The following is a 19710-nucleotide window of genomic DNA, read 5'->3' as shown; positions in this document are numbered from 1 at the left end:
TTTTAATGTTTTGCGTCCTTGTCACTTACAGCTTTAGTTATAGTGATGTGAGAAATATCAAAAAGACAGCAAATGGAAGCAGTAACAGTTTTGATTATGAGGCAGAGAATAGAACACTTAACACCCTCCAGCTCATAGGAACCCTTAACTCTTGAGCCTGATCCACTCATCAGTCCCATTTTATCAGAAATGTACCTCAATTCTATCCACCTGCCTTACATTCAAAACCCTTGATGTCCTCACTTAAAAAAAATCTATTCAGAGTGGCTCTGTGTCTTTTATAGAAGAGAATTACACATTTTCACTACATTGTATGTGGAAAAAGTCCTTCCTAATTTCACTTTTGAATAAATAAAGGCTGATTTTAAGATGGAATCTTAATGAGCTACATGTTTTCGATGCTCCCTCTGAAAGGAATATCGAACGGATAAAGAGTGCAATTAGGTAATGGAACATTTGTGATTATTAGTGTGAATAGCAAGTAACAGTAGGTAAACCCAATGTCCTTTTGCTTCTTAATCTGCTCAAATTGGTTAGAGGGCTCTAACTGATACAGCTTTGAACAGAATGAACCCTACTTCCTAAAAATTATGGACACTGAGCATTGTTCCTGATATGAAACTAAGTAGATGTGGTTGATGCAGGGTTGGAATGAGCTTTATCTGCATCTATTAATGTGGCATTTGGACTAGGATGCTTGGAGTTGAAATGGGAGTAGATGAAGGGATTTGTCCTCTGAAATTGGATGGAATTTCAAAAAAAATGTCAGAAATGCCAAGCAGTAAGGCCGAGTGCAATCTCACTGCATCATGCCCCTCCAGGGAACTCTTGGACTGCTTTTCCCATAACCTAACAATCTATGGATCAAATTTCCATGCCAACGCGTAGGCCTTCCTTCCCTGGGGTTACTTTGTCCAGAATTTTGAATCAAGAATTATCATATAATTTGAAACAAATCTGATGAAAGTCTCTTATATTCTGAAAATTTGCACAATTCAAGCATTTTGTAATTTGTCAGTCAGATACAACTTTTGGGAACTTTTGATAACATTAGTTTGTGACAAGCTATCAGCAGCCACAGTAGTCCAACTTGAAGAGATCTGAAGCACTTTTGACTTGGTTGAATAGCTTCATTAGTAAACAATTTTGGATAATCATCCGTACTATTCTGTAATAACTATGCTATCCTCAATGGTTAGCAATGTAAGATATTTCTGTTAATATCTGGAATCTAGACTAGTAAAAAAATGAAGTATTTTAGTTTAATTGAATATAAAGTAGCTCAATTAAACTAAAATACTTCATTTCCCAGGCCGACTAAAGGTGTGTGGATTTCTAATCAGGTACGCATATGTCATTGAAAAGCTCTTTGGTTGAAAATAAATTACTTGTTAATGCTTTGACCCATTTTATGAAACAGTAGGATGTGCGTGTCCTCTTGTCTGATGGTATTTAGAAATACTTTATTATGAGTGGTATCAAAGCACACCATATTGTGATAATGTGCTATATATTGGTCTAGTGCATTGATACCCACTGTTTACCATCCTGTTATTTTACAATTTTCCATCATTTTTTGGTGCACCCTGAAGAATTGAAATTATTGAGTGAGTCATGCATAGTCACTCCTGTGTATTTACATTCAGATTGATAAGTTATTTTGGTGTTGATGAGATATTAGGTACTTGAATGAATCATCATAAGAGCATTACAAATTATATTTAATAAATGATGGACTTGGTTTCATCAGAAAAGCATCATTGTGATTGATATTTAACTTGTATCATTGAATCTGCATTCAACATTGAGCTCTCCTTACCTTGGCTTGTTTCCACACCTGACACCTCTACTGTAACACAAGTGCAGTCACAAACACTTAGACAATCCTTACTTAAACCTTCCTGTGTTGGGCAAATTGCACTAAATATTTATCAATACCACAGGAGTCTATTTGGAGAAGCCGCTTTTAATGTACCAAGTATGCCAACTGCTTCATGTACTTCAATAAATTATTTGTATTACTGTAGGGAATACCCCCAAATTGATGATCTGGACACTTCACTAATCACCTGTGCGTAATGATTTGAGATCCTCTGATTTCTGGAAATGTCAAGCAACTTCATTCAGGGGTTCACACATCATTAAAGGGCTATTACTTGGTTCCATCTGAATCAATAGCAATGCAAAGAATCTTATCTCTGTTAGTAATTATGGAAGATAGCTGAAATATAGTCACTATAAAACTAAGAATAGTTCCAAGCATGATATAAATTAATAGTGGGTTCTGCCCTGATTAGAATTGATATCAGTTTTACAATCATTGTTTGACGGCACCTTGTTCAAATTAATCTTGATATCAAAGGAAGACATTGTTACCTCACTTTTGGAATATAGCTCTTTTCTCTGTTTGGATCAAGACTATAATGTGATTTGAAGGCATAGCCCAAGGATATTAAGATACAGATTGCTCGTGTGTAAAAGATAAAGTCACCATAGTCCCAGACAATTGCTCCCTCATTAGAAAGTGACAACTGGTAGTGGGTTAACCTGGGGGCTGCCGTCCTTCAGGCTAGGAGAGAGATTAAGGAGGAGAGTCCTTCATAATAACCTCAGCTATTGCAGGAATTGAGCCCACTCTGTATGGCATCACTTTGCATCAGAAGTCAGCCATTCCAGTGAACTGAGCTAACCAAAAATTATTAGTTGAAGACTAGTTTATATGATGGTGAGGACTCAGGAGAAGACTGAAATGGATCTTCTGTACAGCACTTCTGGTTGAAGATGGTTGCAAATGCTTTAACCCGTCTTTTGCACTGATGTGGTAGGCCCGTTGTAGATAGGATGATTATAGAACTTGCTCCTCCAATTAAATTATGAATTACTCATCATCATTCATTACTGGATATGGCAGGTCTACAGAATGATGCTAATATGTGAGGCTGGATGAACACAGCAGGCCCAGCAGCATCTGTGGAGCACAAAAGCTGACGTTTCGGGCCTAGACCCTTCATCGGGTCTAGGCCCGAAATGTCAGCTTTTGTGCTCCTTAGATGCTGCTGGGCCTGCTGTGTTCATCCAGCTTCACATTTTATTATCTACAGAATGATGCTATTTGTTTATACTGTACAGTTCTGTATGTTGTACACTGGTTCTACTACCCTGCATATATGTAATCCAACATCGTAGTTTTACTAGGTGCAACACATTCTGCTGTTGACATGCTTTTTAAAATGAAATAAGCATATTTCTAGCATGATGATAATGACAGAATGAGGCATATATGAGCCATAACATCACTATTTGTAGTGGGATTCAATTCTACAGATGCTGAACACATACATTGCCTAGTGGGTGTTCTACTTTGAACTGCTGAATTTGTTCTGAACCTGTTCCCCTTAGCATGGTGATATTGTCAACATATTTGGGGTGTCTGAAGGTTAGCAAGGGATTTCATCTCTAAGTACTGTGTGGTGATCACTCTTAACAAAACTAATGAATGCGACCAGTAAATACACATCAATGAGGCCTAGTCAGTTTTTACCATCAGTTTGGTTCTCCAACTACTTGTCATAAGCTGAACCTAGCATCCGCCTCTCTCAGAACTTCGTTGCCTCTTTCAGTTGTATGTCAAACTGAGCCATTCTTTGGGATAGGCATTGAAATCCCCAACCAAATTGTGTTCTATACCCTTACCTCCCTCTGTGCTTCTTCCAAATGGTGCTCAAAATGAAAGGATACTGATTCATTGGCCAGTGGAATATGGTTGATGGTAATTAGTAGATTTCTTCTTAGTACTTCATGGCATCCAGAATCAATCTTTAAAGCTCCTGCGCTGCCTCTTGACTATCTAACTATGTAACTACTTCCTGTGGGTCTGTTCCTGCCGGTGAGAGAGAATGTACTCAAGGATTGTGTTAGAGGAACCTGGGACATTGAAGAAAGTTTGGCTCTGCCCGAATGACCATGTGAGACTGTTGCTTGAATAGTCTGTTTAACAACTCAACCAATTTTGGCATTATTCCTCAGATGTTAGAGGAAGGACTTTGCAGATTGACTTTGCTATCTAAAGTAATGGTTGTGAAAGAGTTTGTTTGTGTGAAGCTCCATTCAATCTGAAAATGTCACATACAGAACAGTGGAGATCTACATGAGTTCCAGAGAGAGGAGGGTGTGCTCTGTACAGCTCCTGATAGTCCGAAATAATAATGTCTGGCAAGTTAATGCAAACTGTACCTGTTGCTATCATGCAGTAAATTACCTTGTTATATAGGACAAGTGGCTGTTCTGTTTCAATTAAGCAGTAATCCGACCTACAACACTGATAATTAAACAAGTCATAAAATCACTGTAGAGAATGGAGGATTGATGGCAGCAAACTGCCCAAAGTAGAACAGGAAAGACCATGCTGAGTCCTGCCTTTGCTCTATCTTAAAGTGGTGTATAGTTTAATTCTTGTGGTAAGTGAACCATCAAGTCCACATTTGAAGCTTCTTGCAGATTTTAAACTGGAAAAATCCTTTAATTTTCCTTTTAACACGTTGTGGTGTTCTCCCCTGTAAACATTTCTAAAATTGCTTGAGATTAATTTACACAATTCAGCCAGAATCAAGTTAGGTTTGTTTTTAATGTTGCTAATGATTCAGTAGTGACATTTCCTTTTGATTTAACGTAGTAGAAAACAACATTCCATTCAAATAGCTTTCAGTAACTCATTTTCACATTTCCATATTTTCCCATTCCATTTGAGAATCTAATCTATCTACTGGGAAGATCCTGTTAATAACATTCTAAAATGTGTCTTTTAATTAGTTTGAATCTTGGTATTCTTAAGCATTAATGCAATATCCCAAGCATTGATGAATAATGACCAGAACTGATCAGTGTGAAATAATAGATTCAGGGACCACTCTAGATCAGAGGAGAAAGGGCTGAGTGAAGAACAGGCCCTGTGGATCGATACAGTCATGTACATGCTGCCTCAGTTCCATACTGCATTATTAGAAATTATCCTTTAGTACTTTAAATATATTGTCCTTTTACAAATTACTCAGCAAAAAGCCAGATCATGATGTTAAAATAGTTTTTTATGCAGATGTAATATCTCATATACAAATCAGCCCTCTTGTTCTATTACTTTACTTCCAATCGTCGCAAATAGCATTGTTTCAATTGTGTTTTGTTGTGCACGAGATAGGAAAGCACACTGATTATTATATTGTCACTGCATTCAGTCACTCTGGCCTAGACTTCTAAAAAAAATCTTCCTGTCTAGCTGTAGAAATCCTATTTGATTCCACCTTCAGTTTACTTGATTTTTTTTCTCATTGACAGTCTTGAATGATCAGCAATATCTCCCACCTCAATATTTGGGAAGACCAATTCACGTGGCCTACTGATTTCACTGTTTCCATCCCTTTCCCTGGTGATTATGCTGAACTAGACTGTGGATAACTTTGGTGATAAATTTGATCACTAGACAAGATCTGGTTTCAGATCTGCTCCAATACCGAGACCACATGTTTTCACCTCTAACTTTGCCCATCTTCACCCAAACCGATTTCAGCTTATCTGTCCCTGAAAATCTCATTCATGTCTTTGTTAGCCTTAGTTTTGACACTTCTATAAGTCTCTTGGCCAGCCCTCTTTTTACCATGTGTTATCTAGAGTTCATCCAAAATGCTGCTGATGGTATGCTAGCTCTCATCATGTGCTGTTCATCCACCATCCGTGAACTCAGTGAACTAACTGGTTCCCCATCCAACAATGGTTCCACTTAAAAATTATTATCCAACTTTTTCAAGTCCCTCCAAGGCCTCACCCCACCTTTTCACTGTAATGTTCTCTAATCCTTCCCATCCCCCTCATCCCTCATTGAGCCAGCTGTGCTTCTCCAATCTGGTGTCTTGACCTGTCCTAATTTTAATTGCTTAACTGTCAGTGGTTGTGCCACAAACTTGGGAATACTCTCCCTAAACCTTTCCACCGCCCTACCCCAGATAACAAGGTGTGGAGTACTAAAAAAAACACTAACCTATAAACTCATAACTTGAGCATATCTCTCCCATCCTTTCTGTCAAAAATTGTGATGACTTAGATGTTGAACACAGCAGGCCAAGCAGCATCTTAGGAGCAGGAAAGCTGATGAAGGGTCTAGGCCTGAAACGTCAGCTTTCCTGCTCCTAAGATGCTGCTTGGCCTGCTGTGTTCATCCACCTCCACGCTTTGTTATCTTGGATTTTCCAGCATCTGCAGTTCCTGTTATCTCCAATATAATTTCACCACCCCACCCCTCTGCCTTTTCTTCAAGACAGTACTAAAAATCTGCTCCTTTGAGTAAATGTTTTATCACTTCAGGTATCTGCTTGAGAGATACAATGTCAAATTTTGTTTGATAACACTCCTATTAAATTTTGCTAAAGATGGTCAAAAAATAAGTTGATGTTGTTACTTTAGCCACCAAGGTTACAAAGAAAACTATGGAGGTGAAAAAAGAGAGGATCTATGGGTGCTGTGAGAGGGAAATCATGTGTTACATTTAAACAGTTTGCATGAATTTACTCTGAATGCAGCCTGTGATGTTGGTAAATGTCTCATCTTCATGCATGAGAGTCCTGACATTGAGTACATTATTCTCTTTCAGAAATAAATCCTATTAACTAATCTTTGTCTGCACTTATCTCTTGCAACTGAAAAAGAAATTTGAGTTTGTAAGACCAGAATGTTGATTGTTGAAAGTCCTTTTAGAAGATTAATGAACACTGTCCCATGGTTTGAAGACTTTCTGTGGTTTGCAAATCTTAAAGATTTTCTCAGGATATTGAATCCTGAAAACTGCTTCATACTGGTTAAATTAGGACAGAAATGAATGATTTATATGCTACAGATCCTCACCTGCTTTGACTAGTTTGAGTTATTATGATCGTTTTAACAATGTTTATTTTACTGACCACAATTTATCCTGATAGCCAGAAACAATTGTCAGAAGTATACTAAATCATGATGTATCATCGTATCACTTGGCAGCTTGAAATTGAGCCAATCCATTACTTTTTCACTGAGACTGAAGAATAGGAATTTACTGGATTTTGATTCATAAGATGCTGGTTTGCTTATTCCCCACAATTAAATTGTAACACCCGGACTGTGTGACACACTGTAACGCATTTAAAAAAAACACTAACCTATAAACTCATAACTTGAGCATATCTCTCCCATCCTTTCTGTCAAAAATTGTGATGACTTAGATGTTGATAATGTATTACATTGACCAACAAACACTTCGAAATAAAACTTTGATCAAGAGTCTAGAAAATATTTATCACAGTCAGGGGAGTTAACTTCATCTGTTAGTTTGCTGATGGAGACTTGCTCAAGAGTGGCAAACTTTTATTAATGTAGTCAGTTCGGTAAATATTTGCATTTGAGCAACACACAGAATAGGAAATGCATTAAAGAGACAGCAATAATTTGAGAGCTGGTGAGATTCTCTTTGTTGAAAAACAGTGATCTGAGGATCTAACAATACTTAACTTAATCTAATAAGTCCAATGCATTGATTCGCAATTGTCTGCTTTGAGGAGAGCAGGCCTATGCATTTTAACATGTGTGGAGGATGGGAATTGATATTGGGCCATTGTTCAATCAGGTTTTCAACTCAAAAGCACTACATCGTGACTTCTGTAGGTTTTGGGATGGAAAGTATCCACGGACTCAGTAGTAGAAATATCTAAATAATGGAGTCAGGATAGGCTGACTAGTGTTCTGTGTAACTGTTAACTTGCTGCCCAGCACTCTGATTTAATTCTGTTGTAGACTTGATACAGTTACTGTGGTGCATTCATTAAAGCATTGCAGGGCAGCAGGCGAACATGATTTTGCTTTTCAAGACTGTTGGTTAAGTGGATAAATGCAGTAAATTTTGTCGAGGTGGTTTTAGTTGTCTGAGGAGCTGCTTCCACCAGTTAGAATGAATTCAAATCAACTTTGAGATGCCTACTAAAGGCAAACCATTGGAAATCAAAAGTAAAGACTGTTAAACAAGTATTTGTGAGTTGATGTGATAATGGGAACTGCAGATGCTGGAGAATCCAAGAAAACAAAATTTGAAGCTGGATGAACACAGCAGGCCAAGCAGCATCTCGGGAGCACAAAAGCTGACGTTTCGGGCCTAGACCCTTCATCAGAGAGGGGGATGGGGAGAGAGTTCTGGAATAAATAGGGAGAGAGGGGGAGGCGGACCGAAGATGGAGAGTAAAGAAGATAGGTGGAGAGGAGAGTATAGGTAGAGAGGGGACAGGTCAGTCCAGGGAAGACGGACAGGTCAAGGAGGTGGGATGAGGTTAGTAGGTAGGAAATGGAGGTGCGGCTTGAGGTGGGAGGAAGGGAAGGGATGGGTGAGAGGAAGAACAGGTTAGGGAGGTGGGGACAGCTGGGCTGGTTTTGGGATGCAGTGGTGGGAGGGGAGATTTTGAAGCTGGTGAAGTCCACATTGATACCATTGGGCTGCAAGGTTCCCAAGCGGAATATGAGTTGCTGTTCCTGCAACCTTCAGGTGGCATCATTGTGGCACTGCAGGAGGCCCATGATGTACATGCCATCTAAAGAATGGGAGGGGGAGTTAAAGTCCATCATGGGCCTCCCTGCAGTGCCACAATGATGCCACCCGAAGGTTGCAGGAACAGCAACTCATATTCTGCTTCGGAAACCTGCAGCCTAGTGGTATCAATGTGGACTTCACAAGCTTCAAAAACCCCCCCCTCCCCCCACTGCATCCCAAAACCAGCCCAGCCTGCCTCTGCCTCCCTGACCTGTTCTTCTTTTCACCCATCCCTTCCTCCCACCTCAAGCCGCACCTCCATTTCCTACCTACTACCTCATCCTGCCTCCTTGATCTGTCTGTCTTCACTGGACTGACCTACCCGCCCCCCCCCCCCCCCCCCCACCGCCGCTCCAATACTCTCCTCTCCACCTATCTTCTTTTCTCTCCATCTTCGGTCCGCCTTCCCCTCTCTCCCTATTTATTCCAGAGCCCTCTCCCCATCCCCCTCTCTGATGGGTCTCGGCCCGAAATGTCAGCTTCTGTGCTCCTGAGATGCTGCTTGGCCTGCTGTGTTCATCCAGCTTCACACTTTGTTATATTTGTGAGTTGATGGTGGGCTTTGAGTTTGAACAGCAGTGGAGTCTTCCAAATGTCCAGCAGTGATACTTGCCAGGTGAAAACATTGTTTGCCATCAGATATTGTTCGTAACTCTTTTCTGACAACAATATGAAATGGCATACAGTCAGTGGAAAATAACATAGGGGCAAGGTGTATAAAGGGCTGACATTTTATTTTTGGAGATTTTAGGAACTGCAGATGCTGGAGAATCTGAGATAACAAGGTGTAGAGCTGAATGAACACGGCAGGCCAAGCAGCATCAGAAATTTCTGTAGAAGGGTCTCGGCCTGAAACATCAGCCTTCCAGCTCCTCTGATGCTACTTGGCATTGCTGTGCTCATCCAGCTCCACACCTTGTTATCTTTGACATTTTACTTTTGTTTTGGCCACCGCTTACTTAGAGTGGCCAATTTTGCATTTTTGGAGATCTGAGAGCTTTATTCTTTATTCATTTGCTCTGTGACAACAGTAGTTCCTAACTCTTAAGAAGCTTTTTTCAGGAATTCCCTGACATTGTCTCTGAAAGCAGAGAACCCTTAACCCCAAAGTAGCTTCTTTCCCAATGAATTCTGCAATGCCATTTCATGCACATCCCTCTCAAATGGGTCTCTCTGATGAAGGGTCTAGGCCCGAAACATCAGCTTTTGTGCTCCTAAGATGCTGCTTGGCCTGCTGTGTTCATCCAGCTCCACACTCTGTTATCTCAGATTCTCCAGCATCTGCAGTTCCCATTATCTGTTGTTCTCTTATTTTTTTGACCTCAAAATTATTCAAATCCAATTTCTGATTTTCGACCTTACACAGTTCTGTTTTGAAGTGCAAACAACATCCCTTTTTAACGCAATGTAGGAGAAAATTATTGCAGATGCTGGAATCTGTACAGCCATTCTCATATTCTGAAAATGGATAAATGCTGCCCCTTCTACACTTCACGTCAGATGAAGAAGTCATCTCGACTCAACATTAGCTTGCTGTCTCTCCACGGATGCTGACAGAACTGCTGTGACTTTCAGCATTTTCTGCTTTCTTCCCTTTATAACAGCTCCATGAGGGAATGACTGTATGGCCATAATACAAATAACCTAGTTGAATGATTCAACAGGGGATAAAAATGTCAGTCTGTGGGTTTAAGTGCTGCACTTGTGAGATGTGGGAGATCCATGACACTTCCACTATTTCGGACAACTACTTCTGCAGGAAGTGCACCTAATTGCAGCTCCTCACAAACCATATGGATGGGTTGGAGCAGCAATTGGATGCAATTAGGAACATGAAGGTGGCGAAAAGTGTCATAGGCTGTAGTTTTAAAGATGTGGTGACACCCCAGGTGCAGGCAGATAGATGGGTGACCTCTAGAAGGGGCAGTCAGCCATACAGGAATCCCCTGTGGTTGTCCCCCTCTGCAACAAGTACACTGTTTTGGATACGGTTGGGGGCTGGGGGTGGCAGTGTGACCTATCAAGGGTAACAGCAGCAACAGCCAGACTGGCGGCACCTCGGTTGGCTCTGTTCTTCAGAAGAGAAGGACAAAGAGCAGTAGTTATAAGGTGACTCCAGAGTTAGCCGTACAGATAGGTGCTTCTGTAGATGTAGAAGAGAATCCAGGATGGTGTGATGCCTCTCTGGCGCCAGGGTCCAAGGTGTCTGTGAACAGGCAGAAAGCATTCTGAAGGGAGACGGTGAACAGCCAGTGGTCATATTACATGTTGGTATTAATGACATGGGTAGTTCCTGGAGCAGCAGTTCAGGGAGTTAGGTAGAAAGATAAAGAGCAGGACCTCCAAGGTTGTAATCTCAGGATTACTCCCTGTACCACATGCCAGTGAGGCTAGAAATAGGAGGATAGTACAGCTTAACACATGGCTAAACAGATGGTGTAGGAGGGAAGGTTTCAGATATCTGGACCCTTGGGATCTCTTCCAGGGCATGTGGGACCTGTACAAGAAGGACGGGTTGCATCTAAACTGGAAGGGCACAAATATTCTGGCTGGGAAGTTTGGTGTCACTTGGGAGGATTTAAGCTAGCTTGGCAGATGGGTGGGAACCAAAGCAAAGGTGAATGGACTGAAAAGGAACCATAGAATAGGGCCAGTAAGACTCCAAGGAAGAGTATGCAGGGTGTGGCTACTGATCATAGCAGGTCTGGTGAACCAAAGTGCATCTGTTTCAATGCATGAAGTGTAACAGGTGAAGCAGATGAACTTAGAGCTTGGATTAGTACTTAGAACTATGATGTTATTACTATTACAGAGACTTGGTTAAGGGAGGGACAGGATTGGCAGCTTAACGTTCCAGGACACAGATGTTTCAGGCAGGATAGAGGGGGATATAGAAGAGGTGGGGAAGTTGCACTACTTGTTAAGGAGGGTACCACAGCTGTACTGTGGGTAGACACCTCGGATGGCTCATACCGTGAGGCAATGTGGGTGAAGCTCAGGAACAGGGAGGGTGCAATCACAATGTTTGGGGTTTACTATAGGCCTCCCAACAGCCAGCGGGAGATAGAAAATCAGATTTGTAGGCAGATTTTGGCAAGATGTAAAAGTAACAGGGTTGTTGTGGGTGCTGTACGCATGTCACTGAAAGTGACAACATAAGTGGAAAAGATAGTCTACAGGACATATGGCACACTTGCCTTCATCGGCTGGGGCATTGAGTTTAAAAATTGGCAGGTAATGTTGCAGCTTTGTGGAATCTTCGTTCAGCCACATTTGGAATATTTTGTTTGATTCTGGTTGCCACACTACCAGAAGGATGTGGTGGCTTTGGAGAGGGTACAAAAAATATTTACCAAGATGTTGACTGGTAAGGAGAGTATTAACTTTGAGGAGAGTTTGGAGAAACTTGGGTTGTTCTCATTGGAATGACAGAGGTTGAAGGACGACCTGATAGAGGTCTACAAGACTATGAAGGGCATGGACAGTCAGAAACATTTTCTGAGTGGAAAATTCAGTTACCATGGGCCATGGGTTTAAGGTGTGAGGAGCAAGGTTTAAAGTTGATATACAAAGCAGAGGGTGGCGGGTGCCTGGAATGTACTGCTGGGGGAGGTAGTGGAAGCAGATACTATAGTGACTTTTAAAGGGCATCTTGACAAATACAAGAATAGGATGGGAATTGAGGGATACAGTCCCTGGAAGGGTAGGGGGTTTTAGTTCAGGCTTGGAGGGCAAAAGAGCCTGTTCCTGTGCTGTAATTTTCTTTGTTCTTTGTTCTTGACTGTGTTCACCTCTCAAAATCAGTCAGCTAAAATAGATGCAAAATGCTTGAACCAGAATATTTATATTTAAATGCCATTTCTTTTCTGATCTTCTCTGACACTGGAATAATCCAGACATAACTAACCGTGAAATATTTCCAAATTTATGAAAATCTTCAAAACAGTACAAGCTGAGTAATTTGCTTTGGCTGAATTGTTTTGATGTCACCCAAGTACATATATAATGCAATGCAAGAGTTATGAATTTTCTGGGCTATGTATATTTTTATTAACTTTAACACGAAGCAAAATGAAAACCACAGTGCTACAATAGTTCAATGCTGTTTTGGTCCCACATTCCATTGACTTCCTGCTGTAATATTTATCAACTTATTTGTTAATGGGAAACATAATTTGATATTATCTCTACCACAGTAACTACTATCAGGTGTATGCAAATCTGAGATTTGCAGTAGGCGTAGAAGGATAGGAACAAATCTCCCACTGTAAGTGTATACATTTTTACCAGGTCTGCAACATTAAACAGCTGAGGATTCAGTTGGTCACTTGATGGGGTACTAAAGTATTAAATATGTAATCAAGTCATTATCCCAAGATATAGCTGCCTGATCAGTTTTGGAATCTGCTAGAGCGAGGACCATTTCTTCCGTTTCCATTTGAATCAAAATCATGAGCGTATGTTTTATGCTCCTGTTTAAGATTTCGGCACAGGTCGTGCTTGGGAAAAGGCTTCCAATCAAAAAGATAACAAATGAAAAGTGTATCAAAGATAATGTTCTGATTGAATTTACTTCACATGCCACTCGACATGAAGTCATCGCATACAATATTCTGCCATCCAAAATATGACTGTTAACTGCGACTATTTACTAAACTGAAGGTATGAAAACATGCAACAGAGTGAGGAGAAATAACAATCTGCTGCATTTTGAAGTACATCTGTTAAGAACTGGAACATGTCTTTACTGCAGTCACTTGTGCTAAATTTGGCACATTGATGCTCACTACTGACTCTGAAAACAAGAAGAGACTTGCTATTGTTTTCTATTATCGCCATCAATCTTCCAGAAAAATGTGAAGCAAGTTGCTAAATGCTAATGCTTGTACAATGTTCCAACAGAATCGTTGATAAAATAATCTATCAAAAGGGAAAAATAAACCAACTGAATAATCTGCATAAGCACAGAAATTTTCTGTAGAAAATAAATAGTTCTGTAAGAAATAATTATTTTGCTATTACATTATGTTATTACATTGCTAAATGTTAGCAAAGATGTAGATAACAGTAGAATTTCTTTTTATTTTAACAGTCAATTATTTAACTACAAATTGCAATGGAGAGAAACAAACTCTATAGTCAATCGGATTCTTCTGAGTTACAGAAAATATTTTACTTTATGCTGCATATTCTTTGGGCATGATTTTTTTTATTTGCTAAGAATTGAAAAGCAGTTGAAAAGTAATAATTACAAAGTCACATTTTAATTTCTTTTATTATCTTTCCCCAGTGGAATTCCAGGAAAGAAATGTGGGGCAATCATACTGTCGGCTGAAGAACTTGGTAATTGTCGGGTAAGTAAAAGGTTTTATTGTCACAAAAGAAAGTAAGATTAGAAAATGCCTCCTGAGTGTAACTATTACTTTAGAATGTCATGTCACTTTGTACTTTTTGTATTTCTAAAATCATTGGAAGTTATTTTACTCTTTAGCCATATGTGTCAGTTGAGAACTGGAATGGAAGTGCCCCAGTCCTTTGGTACTCAAGGTCAGACCTTGGAATTCTAAAGCAAGTTGTACATGGAAGACTGTGTAACTCTCTGTTTCAATTGAAGGTTGTTTATATGTCTAAGTCTGGATTCAATACTTGCTGAAGAGCCTTTTTCTCAACTTTAAGATGCTAGCAGGCAGCTATGCTCATTCTGCCTACTTGTAGCAGGCACTGAATGACCGAACCAGTGGACCTCTGACCAGCCAATATTTGTAAAATCAGTTTCCCCACCTAGAGCTGGCCTGACTGGTATGGTTCTGTGTCTAAGCAAGATGAGCCTCTGCCTTGCTGTTACTTTCAGGTCACATTGGAGTACCCAGTTGATGCCCCAGCATGGCATTCACTAAAATGTTGAATGGTCACTTCAAGTGGACTGTGTTTCAGTTCTGCCAACACCATGTCATTTCAGCAGAAATCGACTATTACCCCAACATCTTTTTGGTTGAATGTTTGAGCAATGGAATTCATTTTCTATTGAGCCATTTAATTTCAAAATACTTGCACAGATTTTCACTTTGACAAAGAGCTTCTCCATGTAGCAAAAATGGCCAAGAGTATTGGAAACCTTAAGTTCACCCTCTGAGCCCCACACTTGTAATTTTCACAGGGCCAGGCTGGTGCTGGGGACATGGGGAGGGTGGTGTGTGTCCTGTACTTCATGCATGCACATTCTGCAAAGCCAGCTCGAGCTTTAAATGACTCGCTGCCTTTATTCAGACCAGACTTTGGAGTCCCTGGTGACAGTAGTGTTCATGATAATCCCTTTCAGAATGAAGTAGAATACTCTCGGAAGATAATATGTGTGTTGTGATTGTAATGAGATCAGCCAGGTGGATCTCATACAACAGTGTGAAGCTGGATGAACACAGCAGGCCAAGCAGCATCAGGGGAGCAGGAAAGTTTGACGTTTTGGGTCTTGGCCTGCTGCGTTCATTTAGCTTCACACCGTGTTATCTCAGAATCTCCAGTATCGGCAGTTCCTACTATCTCTGGATCTCATACAACATGAGTTCCCTGATTGGGGCTATTAATCACATCCAGTCAGGGAGCCCTGGCTGACAGGTTTTAAAAGAAGAGTGTCAGACATCCTGTGATTCTGAGAGGTGGCTCTAAGGGAGCTGGATCAGTGTCAAAGTATTGCCATGTGTAAGCAAAGGGTAACTTGGTGACAGGATATCAGCCTCTGAGGAGTTATTTGGTTGATGCTGATTGGAGTATTTATTGAAGAGTCAGTCCACCCAAGATCACCATTTGAGTTGTTGACATGCTGATAACCACGAAGACCAATAAGAAGTGCTTAGAGAACCTGAACATAGTCCTTAGGTGTTTCTTCCAGGTGAGTCTGTACTTTAGAATGAAAAAAATGTGTCTTTCAGGCACATTAAGTGACCTACTTGGGCAATAGAGTCAACAAGACTGAGTTACATCCATTGGAATATAAAATGTGGGCTGGTCAATTATTATGGAAAGTTCAAACATAACCTGGACTCTATCCTACCATCTTTGCATTGATTCTTAAAAAGGATCAGCCTTGGAAATGGTCATGTAGCCAAGCCATGGCTTTTAAGGAAGTGAAAAAAAATGTTAACTAACTCTGAAGTGTTAGCCCACTGTGATCCTAAGTGAGATCCAGTACTGACATGCAATGCCTCCCTATATGGCATTGGGGGTCTATTAGCTCATAGGTGGCCCAATGCAGAGGAACACCCAGTAGTGTATACATCCAGAGCTTCAGTTAATGGAGTGTGTCAATACACCCAAATAAAGAAAGAAGGTATGGTAGTCATACTTGGAGTCAGGAAGTTCTACCAATACCTTTACGGACATAAATTTGTGATAATTACAAACCACAAACCCCTTCTAGGTCTGTGTAAAAAGGACAAGGTAGTGCCACCCATAGATAATAAAACGTGAGGCTGGATGAACACAGCAGGCCAAGCAGCATCTCAGGAGCACAAAAGCTGACGTTTCGGGCCTAGACCCTTCATCAGAGAGGGGGATGGGGGGAGGGAACTGGAATAAATAGGGAGAGAGGGGGAGGCGGACCGAAGATGGAGAGTAAAGAAGATAGGTGGAGAGGGTGTAGGTGGGGAGGTAGGGAGGGGATAGGTCAGTCCAGGGAAGACGGACAGGTCAAGGAGGTGGGATGAGGTTAGTAGGTAGCTGGGGGTGCGGCTTGGGGTGGGAGGAAGGGATGGGTGAGAGGAAGAACCGGTTAGGGAGGCAGAGACAGGTTGGACTGGTTTTGGGATGCAGTGGGTTGGGGGGAAGAGCTGGGCTGGTTGTGTGGTGCAGTGGGGGGAGGGGATGAACTGGGCTGGTTTAGGGATGCAGTGGGGGAAGGGGAGATTTTGAAACTGGTGAAGTCCACATTGATACCATATGGCTGCAGGGTTCCCAGGCGGAATATGAGTTGCTGTTCCTGCAACCTTCGGGTGGCATCATTGTGGCAGTGCAGGAGGCCCATGATGGACATGTCATCAAGAGAATGGGAGGGGGAGTGGAAATGGTTTGCGACTGGGAGGTGCAGTTGTTTGTTGCGAACTGAGCGGAGGTGTTCTGCAAAGCGGTCCCCAAGCCTCCGCTTGGTTTCCCCAATGTAGAGGAAGCCGCACCGGGTACAGTGGATGCAGTATACCACATTGGCAGATGTGCAGGTGAACCTCTGCTTAATGTGGAATGTCATCTTGGGGCCTGGGATGGGGGTGAGGGAGGAGGTGTGGGGACAAGTGTAGCATTTCCTGCGGTTGCAGGGGAAGGTGCCGGGTGTGGTGGGGTTGGAGGGCAGTGTGGAGCGAACAAGGGAGTCACGGAGAGAGTGGTCTCTCCGGAAAGCAGACAGGGGAGGGGATGGAAAAATGTCTTGGGTGGTGGGGTCGGATTGTAAATGGCGGAAGTGTCGGAGGATAATGCGTTGTATCCGGAGGTTGGTAGGGTGGTGTGTGAGAACGAAGGGGATCCTCTTGGGGCGGTTGTGGCGGGGGCGGGGTGTGAGGGATGTGTCGCGGGAGATGCGGGAGACGCGGTCAAGGGCGTTCTCAATCACCGTGGGGGGAAAGTTGCGGTCCTTAAAGAACTTGGACATCTGGGATGTGCGGGAATGGAATGTCTTATCGTGGGAGCAGATCCGGCGGAGGCGGAGGAATTGGGAATAGGGGATGGAATTTTTGCAGGAGGGTGGGTGGGAGGAGGTGTATTCTAGGTAGCTGTGGGAGTCGGTGGGCTTGAAATGGACATCAGTTACAAGCTGGTTGCCTGAGATGGAGACTGAGAGGTCCAGGAAGGTGAGGGATGTGCTGGAGATGGCCCAGGTGAACTGAAGGTTGGGGTGGAAGGTGTTGGTGAAGTGGATGAACTGTTCGAGCTCCTCTGGGGAGCAAGAGGCGGCGCCGATACAGTCATCAATGTACCGGAGGAAGAGGTGGGGTTTGGGGCCTGTGTAGGTGCGGAAGATGGACTGTTCCACGTAACCTACAAAGAGGCAGGCATAGCTGGGGCCCATGCGGGTGCCCATGGCCACCCCCTTAGTCTGTAGGAAGTGGGAGGAGTCAAAAGAGAAGTTGTTGAGTGTGAGGACGAGTTCCGCTAGGCGGATGAGAGTGTCGGTGGAGGGGGCCTGGTCGGGCCTGCCGGACAGGAAGAAGCGGAGGGCCTTGAGGCCATCTCCATGCGGAATGCAGGTGTACAGGGACTGGACGTCCATGGTGAATATGAGGTGTAGGGGGCCAGGGAATTGGAAGTCCTGGAGGAGGTGGAGGGCGTGGGTGGTGTCACGGACATAGGTGGGGAGTTCCTGGACCAAAGGGGAGAAAATGGAGTCCAGATAGGTGGAGATGAGTTCGGTGGGGCAGGAGCAGGCTGAGACGATGGGTCGACCGGGGCAGGCAGGTTTGTGGATTTTGGGAAGGAGATAGAAACGGGCCGTGCGGGGTTGGGGAACAATGAGGTTGGAGGCTGTGGGTGGGAGGTCACCCATAGCTTCAGGTCAAATTCAGCAGTGGGCTCTAATATATGTAATTATACGTTGGAATACCGTCTGGGAAGCCAAGTAATGATTTTGGATGCATTGAGTCACCTCTTGCTGACAGATACACCACTGGTAGTACCACCACTGGAAGAAACCGTAATAGTTCTAATTTTTATGCACACACTTCCAGCCATAAGTGACAATCTGTGGAGAACAGCATATCACTATGGGAAGCAGGTGTGATTGCCCCGAGCAAAGGTCACCACTAGATGCTGGCTGAACTACAGGGACATCCAGGGGTTTCCAAAATGAAAACCTTGAGACATTATGTCTGGTGGCCAGAAATGGATGTGGACATAGCTGCATTAGTGGGGCAGTACTCAAGAGTACCAATAAGGATAAAAAATATTGCCAGCAGCTCCCCACATATGTGCATATGGCTTGGAAAACCCTGGACCCTGTTATGTCAACAATGCAAGTGCTTTCATGTGCTCCATGTTCTTAGTCATTGTGAATGCCCATTCAAATTGAATGGATGTGCATAGAGTTCATTAATGAAACATGGGGGATGACGATTGAAAATCTGCACACATCTTTTACAATAGGCAGATTCCCAGAAGTGTTGGTCATACGTAATGGGCCATCATTTACCAGCAAGGAATGTGAGTATTTTGTAAAATTAAATAACATTCCACATAAGGATAGTTCCATACCATCCATTTATCCAATGGTCTAGGAGAAAGAGCAGTCCAAGCTTTGAAGACAGATTTAAAGAAACAGCCTACAGCTTACTAGAAACAATGCTGTCCCGGTTCCAATTTGATTTTAGGATGACCCCTCGTGCAACTACAGGGGCACATACAACAGAGCTGCTAATACGAAGAAGACTCTGTGCCAGATTAAATCTGATTTTCCCAGACCTGGTGGGGGGAGGGTTGATAGGGCAGAGAGTGAAATGGCATCAGGAATTTAGTGCTGCGTACAAGACTCTGCAAAGCAAAAGAGACAGTTTGATTCGGGGGATGAAATTTGGTGTAGGAACCACAGCAATGGCCCTGCTAGGATAAGAGATGTGGTCGACGTAAGGTCAGGTCTAGTGACACATAATGTTTGGGTCATTGTGGTAGCCCTGAACAAGCAGGTGGATCATATGAAAGCTGTAAACTTGCAAACAGGTCAGGAACAAACCGTGCTCTGCCCCGTGGAACATTTGGAAAGGCTGTCAGAACATGTGAGTTCTACCTCTCTGCCAAGCATAGAGATCTTGGAATCTGAGATAGACACAGCACATGTTGCTGCCTCAACCCCTTTTTACACTGAAGAAGACATTGGATTTCTTCCAAGGTTCTCCTGGTGTAAGATGTAAACTATTGTGTATTACACACCATTGTATTTGAAGCCGAGTTGGTGGGACATGAACCGGTGCTAAAACGCCCCAGAAGTAGGTCCAGAAAAAGAAATGAACCGGCCTATGTCTTGGGACTCAGAGCGAAAGGGATGTAAGATTGCAGTGTGGTCAACTTGACGGACCTCTTAGAATATGAGTTCCCTGATTCGGCTGTGAATATGGTCCAAACATTTTTCTTAAAACCTGAAG

At 42.5% G+C, this 19710-nt stretch overlaps 1 protein-coding gene across 5 annotated transcripts in view; it reads left to right on the top strand.

The window, feature by feature from the left end:
• Window positions 1-19710, top strand: part of LOC125463008 (copine-8-like) — a 636730-nt gene that overhangs the window by 309627 nt on the left and 307393 nt on the right. For all 5 annotated transcript variants that reach the window (XM_048553605.2, XM_048553606.2, XM_048553607.2 and 2 more), the window contains one exon: window positions 13887-13950. In XM_048553605.2, coding sequence (XP_048409562.2) covers window positions 13887-13950 — 64 coding nt within the window. The remainder of the gene's footprint in view (window positions 1-13886; window positions 13951-19710) is intronic.

The sequence above is a fragment of the Stegostoma tigrinum genome, chromosome 21 (genome assembly GCF_030684315.1).
Source record: "Stegostoma tigrinum isolate sSteTig4 chromosome 21, sSteTig4.hap1, whole genome shotgun sequence".
Lineage (NCBI taxonomy): Eukaryota > Metazoa > Chordata > Chondrichthyes > Orectolobiformes > Stegostomatidae > Stegostoma > Stegostoma tigrinum.
This window is presented reverse-complemented; position numbering and strand designations above follow the sequence as displayed.